Here is a 12,093-nt window from a genome sequence, read left to right on the forward strand (position 1 = left end):
ACCACAGATACAAGTAGTGTGCATCAGTGCATCAAAGACTATCTGAATTTTTGAATGGATATTGCTACACCAATTAAGACTGTACACTGCTTCCCAAACAAGGATCTTCTTAACAAGAATAGGAGGGCATTCAAAGATGGAGACCGAACAAAGATGAAGCGCGTGCAGGGTGAACTTAGGGTCAGGCTGAAAGAGGCCAAAGAATCCTACAGAAGAAAAAGCTGCAATAAAATAGCATGCACCACAGGGGACAGCACTTTCTCCTGTCTTGTTCATTATGTACAGGCTGATTTCAGTTACAATTCTGCAACATGTCATATGCAGACGTTTTCTGATGATAGCAATAGTTGATTGTATCATTCTATTATTCTATATCTATTATTCTATATATCTAGTTACCTATATTGTGTAAGCTGCTGCATACTTAAATTTCCATTGGAATTGATAGTACCTAACTAACTAACTAACTAATATTAACTAATACCCTTTGTAAATTTAAGCAAATGTGGCTGTACAAATAAATCTGCATTGTATATCCTTTTGATCTTTCATAAGAAAATTCTAACCTATGATTGAAATAAGATAATAAGAAAATTTTATGATCAAATAAATGTTTTTTCTCCAATGCATGTTCACTACAATTGTTGGCACCCCTCGAAGTTCTTTAAATATACAGGTGCACCTCAATAAATTGTTAATTTATTTATACATTAATTGATTTTTTTCAGTAATTCAACACAAATTAACTCACCAGACCTGAACCCCAGAGAGGGGTATTGTCATAATCTATGGGGTATTGTCAAGAGGAAAACGAGAAGCAAGAGACCAAAAAACGCAGATGAGCTGAAGGCCACAAAAAAACCTAGGCCTCCATACCACCTCAGCAGTGCTACAAAATGATGACCTCCATGCCACGCCGAATTGAGGAAGTAATTAAAGCAAAAGGAGTCTCTACCTAGTACTGAGTACATGTACAGTAAATTAACATACTTTCCGGAAGGCCAACATTTAACAATTTTTTTTTCTGGTCTTATGAAGTATTCTAGTTTGTTGAGATAGTGAATTAGTGGGGTTTTTGTTAAATGTGAGACAAAATCTTCACAATTAAAAGAACCAAAGACTTAACTACTTCAGTCTGTGTGTCACAATTTGAGGTGAATGACTGAAATAAATTAGCTTTTCCACAACATTCTAATTTATTGAGATGCACCTGTATTTTACTACAATTATATAATTAGCATACCAGGGAGACTAGGAGAATAAAACTGTCCAGCTATGATTTCCTGTTCCAAAGGATCATAAATATGTAGAAAATAAAGGCCAAATCTCTTAACCATCCATTAAAAAGAGTAAAACCAAACAATAAAGAAGGAGAGTTTGAGTGGCAAAAGACTCTCCAGGGAAATGCCGAAAATAGTTGAATCTTGGGGTCAGAAAGAAGAAGAAAAAATCAAAAAGCCCCTACATCTATCACAGGAGAGGTAAAAAAAACAAAAAAAAAACAAAATCAAAAACAGCATATTCAGTTATCAGATACGACTGGAATTTTAAATGACAAAAATAGCTCTTTGGCAGCAAACCCATCAAATGAGTTTAGTGCAAATATGTATAAAATGTACCGTATGTTCATAATTAATTTTATATTGATGGATGTATAATGTTAGTGGATTCTCTCAAATACCAACAAATAAAAAATCTTAAAGCTGACAGCCTCTGTTTGAAATCTTATAATGGGCCATGGCTGGACCTTCCATTTGGACAATGATCCAAAAAAACTTTAAAATCAACACAAAAAAATGGACCATTAAGCACAAAATAAAGCTTTAGCCATGCCTGTCCCACCTAAACACTATAGAAAATGAGTTAGGTGAACAAAAGAGGAGAAGTACTAACATAAGGCTGGTATTCTGAAGAGCTGGAGAGATTCTGTATGAAGGAATAGTCTCTGATATCTGATCAGGTGTACTCCAAACTCTTCATATAAAATGTAATTTCTAGTTATTTTATATTAGATCTTAGAAATGCACCTGCCATGTGTTCCAGGGCATGACACAAGTTAACATATTTGTTATTATTAACTAAATTACTTTTTAAATACTTATATATATCATATATTTATCATAGACATATGATAGGAACTGGTTGCTGTTCTTTGTGAGGGAACAAGCACAATGACACATATCAGTGAAGCAATGGACAAAACCTTATCTCACCTTCTAATCTTACCCTGACCACTGGCCACGTCAACATCACACGAGTCACTTTGCTTACGGATGAGGGGATGGCAGGCTCCAGACAATACATCACATGGGATTGACACATCAATGTTGCTTTTACTCAGGCGCTTGCTACCTTGGAGAGTGGGGCTCAGAGAGCTTACCACGCCTTGCCTTTCCTGGGGAAAAAAAAGAAACATTATTCCAAAATTTGTTGTACAGCAAGTGTATGTTTCACATCACTAAAAATCTTGCTTCCTTATTATTGGTTTCCTTTTGGTTAAAATAACACAAAGTTTCAATTGTAAATGAGGTACAGTACATTGCAACAGTATAAATCCCATGAATTTTCTCAGAATTGAAACCTATAGAGACCTTTAAAATTGCCTACCATGAACTCAGTGGTCCTTAAGTGAGGAGGATATATGCTAATATGCTATAGACCCACAAACTTTGTGTGATTTCAATGTAAATTCTTAAAAAAATTCACATAACTGTTTAATAACTACATTATAATCAGATAAGACCATATATATATATATATATATATATATATATATATATATATATATATATATATATATATACACACACACACACACACACACTCACACACACACAGGGGTATGCAAAACCCCTGTTTGGGCACCCTTGGTTAAAGTGAACAGAAGTGTTAGTACCTAGTGGCATAGTTACTACCTAGTGGCACCCTCTTTGGCAAGTATCACTTTTTGCAGCCAGATAAAGGGTTTTTCAGTTGCTTACAAAAGTCCAGTTCTATGATATTTCTGGGTTGTCTTGCATACACTGCACTGAGGTCTATCCGCACATTTTCAATTATTTTTAGGTCAGAAAACTGTGAGGGCCATGGCAAAACCTTCAGCTTTTACCTGTTGTGGAAGTTCATTGTGGATTTTGAGGTGTGTTTAGGATCATTATCCATTTGTAGAAGCCATCCTCTTTTCAACCTCAGCTTTTTTATAGATGGTGTTATATTTGCTGTTAACTGTTAACCCTCATGCTTAACAGTTGATCTGGTGTTCTTTTCTTGAAGTTCTGTGCCCTTTGTTCTCCAAACATACTTTTGGTCATTGTGGCCAAAATGTTCTATTTTACCTCCATCAGTGCACAGGATTTTTTTTCCAAAATGCATCAGGCTTGTATAAATGTTCTTTTTGCTAAATTTAAACGCTGCATTTTCGATGACTCTTCCATGAAGGCCATATTTGTGCAGGTGTCGCTGAATAGTTTAACAGTTTACCACAACTCCAGAATCTGCCAAATCTGCCTGGAGGCCTTCTACAGTCAAATGGGGATTGTAACTTGCTAAAAAACTTAAAACAAGAAAAAATATTTTCTTATCTAGAAAGTCCTTCTTGATTTAAGAAAATTTAGATATATTGGCTGAAAACAAGACAAAAAAATCATATCTTGAAAATCACATTTTCAGTGCTTGGTTTGTATTTAAAATACATTGTATTTGGGAGCTTTACTGTTTTTCAACCTTACCCCGGCACATCCCATTTTTTTTTTGCTCCTAATTGTTTTCACCTAATTAATTTCTTCCTTTTGTATTCAATTATCTTCTAAAAGTAACTGAATAATGTGTTGGGGTTCGATATTAACTCTTCAACAATGCACCTCAAGCAACATAGCCATATGTGTAACTGAGTGACTCATTGAGCCCTAAACTGGGTTGTCTGCCTCTGTGCTGCTGTTGCTGAGAATCTGCTTATCAGCTGATGTGTCATATGGTGTTCTTTTATGACACACTGACACTGCACAGGTGACTGAGCTTTTATTAAAACATCAGCATCCAGAAGCACAGATGATCACAATAAATCTGGCAGGACTTTTTGCAAATAGTAGACACTCTGGGTAAAAATGAAACTGAATGAAAGCAATATGGACTGTAATAAAAGTATGACATTTTTTCTGAAATAAATCCTTAAAGACAGGGAGACAAACTAGAATGAAAAAAATGCCCTATGACATTTAGACATGAGAACGAATTAAAAAAACTTTGAAGAACAGAGATGTGATGGATTCACTCAAGCAGACATGGATTTATGTCAGATAGAATGATTAGAATGACCGCCAGCTCTAAACAGAATTGAAAGGCAGGAGTTCGGGGTGTTTTTTTGGTTGTGTATGTTAATCTGCACCTTTAGACTCTCTGTACTGTTGTTCGTGCTGCCACCCTCAGGGCTTCTGTGTTCCTTGTCACCACCGAAACACAAGGCATCAAAACAAAGAACCCCACCAACACAATCTGCTACCAGGCACACCTGAAACAAGCACACAGCACAATATAAGCAGCGAAACAACCTAAATTGCCATTTATTCATTATATTTTTAAAACATATAAACAATGTAAACCTTTATAAACCTTTTTAAAAAAACTTTAAAGGAATAATAATAAAAGGAATAATCCACGGCAAATTAACATTTGCTGTAAATTTTCTCACTATCAGGAAATCAAAAATGCACCAAATTTTGAAGTTAAGGCCTGTGCTGCACAAATGCAAGATTTGGGCGCCATTTCGTCTAAAAGGTTGAGTGGAGATGCTGTAATTTACTGGTTCTCCCTCTCTCTTGACATACAAACTGTGTGATGCTGACATGATGCTGTGTGAAGGAAGCAATGTTTGCTGCATTTGTGAACACCAGACCATGTATGCCCTAAGAACCTTTGAAAGTATTTGCAGCTAAGGTCACAAGCATTTCCAAATTATGGTGAGTCAAGGATTTAGATTATTTGTAGCTGGTCTGTTCTCCAAGCAAAATGTCATGAACATGGTGCTACTAGCCTAGAGAACCCTGCAAACAAGACTACGGTGGCCCTTTAAGGGCTTACTTAGAGAGAACCCAAAGGCCCTCAGAGGACTGCCAGTGCAGGGCCCCTGCAAATTTAATTCTCAAATGTGGCTCATTAAACTTATTTTCCTGCAGAGTTTAGCTACAACTTTGATCAATTTCAGCCACCTGTGATTGTCTAATGATCATGAAGACACTGATTAGCATGCTCAGGTGTGTTGGATTAGGATTAGAACTAAATTCTGCAGGAACGTGGACCTTGTGAGCAAGATTTGAGGATTCCTGGCCTATATGAAACAACAGGTTATGAAAAGGTGTCTTGTTTAGTTTGAGCCATTCCATATCAATTTAGTGATTAAAGAATAATCAATTAATGTTAGTATTTTGGGGCATTTTGTTTTCATATTCTGACTTAAAAACACAACTTGGGACATAAGAGCATCCAAGGAGCATGGGAATGCAGTAATTACACTTGCTCTGGTGGTAACAGATAGCCTTCTGTTAACTAGCTAAGCATGTCTTAATTAAAATGTCTAAAGCTAAACTTCCCTCATACTCAAATTTAACTAAATGTAAGCTAAGCATTTTGTCAAACAAAAGAGATCACTATAACCTTCTTACTCCACAATACCAGTCAAATGCTTCCTTTTGTGATCTGATGTAGCCTTTTGTCACAGAATGAGGCAGAAAAAATGCTCAATACGCTCCTGAAATAAATACACCAGTTAGAGAGATGGTGTCACGGTTGCGCTTTCGCGGGACGGAGGACACGAGGCTTAGAATGAACTTAAATGGGTTTAATTCCAAAATGTCAAAATAAGGATACAAAGGGAGGCAGGTAGAACAGGCAGGCAGGATAAACACAGGTACAGACATCGGGTATTGACCTTGACGCTCGGACCAACAGAACTCAAAAGACAGGACTTAAATACACAGGGTAATTGACGAGACACAGCTGATGACAATAATATAATTAACACAGAGGGAAGGTGGGTCACAGGGAGCACATGGCATGAGACAAAACAAAAACAAAGAGTCCAGAGACGTGACATTACCCCCCTCTCCCGGAAGGTGCGTCCTCGCACCTAAAGGGTAACATCAAAAGAAAAACAAACAAAACAAAAATGACTAGGAGTTGGGGATACCGGGTCTTGGGAGGAGGTTCTGGTGGAGGACGGATCACCAGGAGGGGGCAGGCAGAAGGCAGAAGGGTCCAAGGAGGAACAGACGGAGGGAGGAGCCAGGGAGAAGACAGGAGGAGTCCGGAGCAGGAGGAGATCCAGAGCCCAGCTATGGTGGTCCACGGTGGAGCCGACGGAGGGAGGAGCCAGGAAGGAGACAGGAGGAGTCCGGAGCAGGAGGAGATCCAGAGCCCAGCTATGGTGGTCCAAGGTGGAGCCGACGGAGGGAGGAGCCATGGAGGAGGAGAAGCCATCGACTCCATGGGGCCGACCGACGGCAGCAGAGCAGGTGGTGGAGGAGACTGATGTGGAGACGGAGAGCCGAAGAGCCAGGGTGACGTCGAGGCGCTGGAGGTCCAAGGCGACGCCGCAGGCTTCGGCAACTGACACGGAGACGAGGGACGGGAAGGACGCGGCGGAGCCTGAGCAACTGAGGACTGAGGTGAAGCTGGAGGGAAGGAGGAGCCTGACAGAGCCGGTGGGATGGAGTGACGAGGCGAAGCCGGAGGAGAGGAATCCCGAGGCGACGGATGGTCGACGACAGACCAAGGCGGAGCCGGAGGGACGATGGAGCCTGGTGGAGCTGGTGGACTGACGGACCACGGTGTAGAGGAGGGAGCTAGGAGCCCAGGGGGAGCCGACGGGTCTACGAGCCGAGGAGGAGTCTGGGTCTCGGAGGCAGGACGGCGAGGCGAGGGATCCTTCAACCTCGACGGCGATGGAGACCGGCAGACCCGTGGCGAGCTCCAGATGGTGAGCTGAGGATGAGCGCAGGGGCTGCTGGGATCCATCGACGTGGTATGACTAGGGTGGGAGGGTGGGAAAACTGGAAGCGCACGCGGCGCGCGGCACTGGAGGGAGCGACGTGGCGCGGGCACTGGAGGAGCGACGCGCGCGTGGCGCGGGCACTGGAGGAGCGCACGTGGCGCGGGCACTGGAGGCGCCGCGACGGCGCGCGGCACTGGACGGAGGCGCACGTGGCGCGGGCACTGGAACGGGACGGAGCGCGACGCGGGCGCGGGCACTGAACGGGACGGAGCGCACGTGGGCGCGGGCACTGAACGGGACGGGCGCGCGCGTGGCGCGGGCACTGGAACGGGACGGCTGGGCGGAACCAGCGGGCTAACGGGACGGCTGGGCGGAACCAGCGGGCTAACGGGACGGCTGGGCGGAACCAGCGGGCTAACGGGACGGCTGGGCGGAACCAGCGGCTAACGGGTAGCTGAACGGGAACAGGAACTCAGGATACAGGGAGGTGCCCAGTCTATGTCCAAGTCCACATCGTACAGCTCCCTTTGCAGATCCAGCAGCCCCAGGTGGATGATCAGCTCATCCTCAGCCGATGTGCAGTAGGCGGAGCTCCACTCCGCGCTCTCATCGCAGTCGGCTGTCTCCACCGCGGGGAGCTCCGTTGCTGGCTCGCGCACCTGGTCTGACGTATACGGCTCGGATCCTGTTGCGCTCCACGGCTCTGTCGCTCTCTCTGGCGATGGGTCCGTGGTCACACTCGACTCCGCCCCGTGTCAGCGGTGGGCTCAGGCTGGGGCTCGACCTTGCGGTGAAGGGATGGGCTAGGCTCTGGATCTGGAGTGGGACTGGTGTCGTTGTCCTCAGGCGCAACCATCATTGTTGATTTGCAGGACACCAGCACCCACTCGACGTATGCGGCGATGCTCTCTCGAGGACCGCTCCCGGACAGCTGCGCTTGGCTGGAGGTGTTAAGTCCGCGGAAATAGATTCCGCACAGGAAGCTGTCCGGGTAGCGGGAGTCGTTGGCCAGTTCGAGGAAAAGTTCGGTATAGTCCTCGAGAGAGCAATCCCCCTGCTCCAGCAGGCGGATGAGGAAGTTTGGGTCTTTATACTGGGCAAACATGGCAAACAAAAAAAAGGGGGAAATTACGCCGCCATTTACTTTTTTAGGGTCCGAGCGTTCTGTCACGGTTGCGGTTTCGCGGGACGGAGGACACGAGGCTTAGAATGAACTTAAATGGGTTTAATTCCAAAATGTCAAAATAAGGATACAAAGGGAGGCAGGTAGAACAGGCAGGCAGGATAAACACAGGTACAGACATCGGGTATTGACCTTGACGCTCGGACCAACAGAACTCAAAAGACAGGACTTAAATACACAGGGTAATTGACGAGACACAGCTGATGACAATAATATAATTAACACAGAGGGAAGGCGGGGCACAGGGAGCACATGGCATGAGACAAAACAAAAACAAAGAGTCCAGAGACGTGACAGATGGCTTGAATAACAGTGATAAACAATACATTGCTGAGGTCAAGTGTTTTTTTCACTTTATTTTATCATTTAAAACTTTATATCTTCTGTGTACTTAGTTACAGCTCAACTAGCTACTTCTTTTGCAATGGGCTGAACTGGAATGTCTGAAGCCCTTGGTTTATTGTTTCTATTTTTACACCTTTTTTATTAGTTTGTTGCAGCATTCTATATGAATATAGTCATTCTTGGACAGTTATAAATGTAAAAAAAAATCTGCAGGGATCAATTGTATTGAATTGTGTTTATTGAAATTGCCTGAAATACGAGGTGGAGAGGTGAGTCTATTCATATAAACTTTCGTCATTCACTTCACGTGGAACTTGGATTCACCCAAAGGAAAGTATCAATCAATCAATCAATCAATCAATCAATCATTTTTATTTATATAGCGCTTTTAACAACACAGGTTGCATCAAAGCACTGTACAGTATAATGTAGAAGAGTACAATGACAGGGATGTATAATGACGAGAGTGGCCAATTTCTTATTAAATGCAGAGACGGTCTCTGTAATCAATTCAACGTTAAATCACTAGAAGTTAAGTGTCCCCAACCAAGCAAGCCAGAGGTGACAGCGACAAGGAAACAAAACCCCATGCATACAGAATGGAGAGAAAAAAAACCTTGGGAGAAACCAGACTCAGTTGGGGTCAGTTCTCCTCTGACCGGACGCCCAGCACTTAACCTCCAGTTCAATTTTAAACGCAGCTGTGTCAGATAGTGTAAATGACTTAGTGTGTGTGTGTGTGTGTGTGTGTGTGTGCATGTGTGTGCATCAGGATCTGGTGATCTGTCCACGGGCGCATCTAGGTTTTCTGGTCTCTGATGAACATAATCTCTGGGTGCTGATCCACCATCTAGTCTGGATACAAACTGTGAAAACAGATTGAGAAAGAGACAGGACTAATATTAGCATAGATGCCATTCTTTTTACGATGTCACAAGTACATTGTATTTTAGGAGTAGTGTTCCCGGTTCCAGTAAATCTAAGTAATGCAGCCTAAAAATCTTTTAACGGATTTGAATAATAAAAAGTGTGTTGGTGTGTTATGTGTAGGCTAAGTTAAAAAGATGTGTCTTTAATCTAGATTTAAACTGGCGGAGTGTGTCTGCTTCCTGAACAGAGTTAGGGAGATTGTTCCAGAGTTTAGGTGCTAGATAGGAAAAGGATCTGCCGCCCGCAGTTGATTTTGATATTCTAGGTATTATCAAATGACCAGAGTTTTGAGAACGCAGCGGACGTGCAGGACTATAATGTGATAAGAGCTCGCTCAAGTATTGAGGAGCTAAACCATTCAGGGCTTTATAGGTAATTAATAAGATTTTTAAATCTATCCGATGTTTGATAGGGAGCCAGTGCAGTGTTGACAGAACCGGGCTAATGTGATCATACTTCTTAGTTCTAGTAAGGACTCTGGCTGCTGCGTTTTGGACTAGCTGAAGTTTGTTTATCAAGCGTGCAGAACAACCACCCAATAAAGCATTACAATAATCTAACCTCGAGGTCATAAACGCATGAATTAATATTTCTGCATTAGAGGTTGAAAGCATAGGTCGTAATTTAGATATATTTTTAAGATGGAAAAACGCAGTTTTACAGATGCTAGAAACATGATTTTCGAAGGAAAGATTGCTGTCAAACAGCACACCTAGGTTCCTAACTGATGATGAAGAATTAACAGAGCAGCCATCAAGTGATAGGCTGTGTTCTAGATTATTATATGTGGGGTTTTTAGGTCCAATTATTAGCACCTCTGTTTTTTCAGAATTCAGCATTAGGAAGTTACTCATTATCCAGTTTTTTATATCGACTATGCATTCTGTTAGATTCTCAATTTGGTGTGTATCACCAGGCTGCGCTGAAATATAGAGCTGAGTATCATCAGCATAGCAGTGAAAGCTCACACCATGACTCCTGATAATATCTCCCAGAGGTAACATGTACAGGTTGAAAAGTAACGGTCCTAGCACTGAGCCTTGAGGAACTCCATATTTCACTTTTGAGCGATATGATATCTCCTCATTTAATGCTACAAACTGATAGCGGTCAGATAGATATGATTTAAACCATGCTAAGGCGCTTCCTCTAATGCCAACATAGTTTTCTAGTCTGTCCAAGAGAATGTTGTGATCGATAGTATCGAATGCTGCGCTAAGGTCTAATACCACTAATAACGAGATAAAACCATGATCCGATGATAAAAGCAGGTCATTAGTAACTCTAATGAGAGCAGTCTCAGTACTATGGTACGGTCTAAAACCTGATTGGAAATCCTCACAGACACCATTTTTTTCTAAAATGGAATACAGTTGTGAGGATACTACCTTTTCTAGTATCTTTGACAGAAAAGGGAGATTAGAGATTGGTCTGTAATTTACTAAATCTTTGGGATCAAGATGTGGTTTCTTAATAAGAGGCTTAACTACAGCCAGTTTGAAGGTTTTGGGAACATATCCTAATGACAATGATGAATTAATAATGTTCAAAATAGGATCTATGACTTTTGGAAGCAAATATTTTAATAGTTTAGATGGAATAGGGTCTAACATACATGTACAAACTTGTTAAATCATCTAAACCAGCAACAAGTCTTCTTCTCCTATGGTGGAGAAAGAGTGTAATTTTTCCTCAGGGGATGTAAAGCTCACTATCTGATTTGAAATTGTCGTTGACGGCTGCATAGTTACAATTTTATCTCTGATGGTATCAATCTTAGAAGTAATGAAATTCATGAAGTCATTGCTGCTATACTCTTGGGGAATATTAGCACCTGTTGACGTTTTATTTTTTGTTAATTTAGTTACTGTACTGAATAAATACCGGGGGTTGTGTTTGTTTACTTCTAAAAGGGATGAAAAATAATCAGATATTGCTATTTTTAATGCTTTTCTGTATGACAGAATACTCTCCCGCCAGGCAATACAAAATACTTCTAATTTAGTTTTTCTCCACCTGCTCTCCATTTTCCGGGCTGCTCTCTTTAGGGTGCGTGTGTTTTCATTATACCATGGAGTCAGATTGTTTTCTTTTATCTTTTTTAAGTGCAAAGGAGCAACTGTATCTAAAGTGCTAGAAAAAGAGAGTGCATAGTTTCTGTTATATCATCAAGTTTTTGCGTCGTATTGGATGTGCTAAGGAATTGAGATAAGTCAGGAAGATTACTTAGAAAGCTTTCTTTTGTGGTGGAAGTGATGGTTCTACCATACTTGTAATAAGGTGCAGAGTTTACAGGTTTAACTATACAGAGTTCACACAAGACTAGATAGTGATCTGATATGTCATCACTTTGCTGCAGTACTTCAACCATTTTAACATCCATTCCATGTGACAGTATTAGATCTAGAGTATGATTTCGACAATGAGTAGGTCCAGAGACGTGTTGTCTAACCCCAACGTAGTTCAGAATGTCCAAGAAAGCTGATCCTAATGAGTCTTTTTCATTATCAACATGGATATTAAAATCGCCAACAATTAAGACTTTATCTGCGGCCAGTACTAACTAACTAACTAGTTAAAAAATCAGCAAATTATTTAACGAAATCTGTGTTGTGCCCTGGTGGCCTGTATACAGTAGCAAGTGCAAACATGA

At 41.8% G+C, this 12,093-nt stretch overlaps 1 protein-coding gene across 9 annotated transcripts in view; it reads right to left on the bottom strand.

The window, feature by feature from the left end:
• The window catches only part of plrdgb (PITP-less RdgB-like protein), a 114,006-nt gene that overhangs the window by 57,226 nt on the left and 44,687 nt on the right, over positions 1 to 12,093 (bottom strand). For all 9 annotated transcript variants that reach the window (XM_043221661.1, XM_043221664.1, XM_043221659.1 and 6 more), the window contains 2 exons: positions 4,382 to 4,504; positions 2,214 to 2,395 (listed from right to left, as the gene is read on the bottom strand). In XM_043221661.1, coding sequence (XP_043077596.1) covers positions 2,214 to 2,395; positions 4,382 to 4,504 — 305 coding nt within the window. The remainder of the gene's footprint in view (positions 1 to 2,213; positions 2,396 to 4,381; positions 4,505 to 12,093) is intronic.

Source organism: Puntigrus tetrazona, chromosome 21 (genome assembly GCF_018831695.1).
Source record: "Puntigrus tetrazona isolate hp1 chromosome 21, ASM1883169v1, whole genome shotgun sequence".
Taxonomy (NCBI): domain Eukaryota; kingdom Metazoa; phylum Chordata; class Actinopteri; order Cypriniformes; family Cyprinidae; genus Puntigrus; species Puntigrus tetrazona.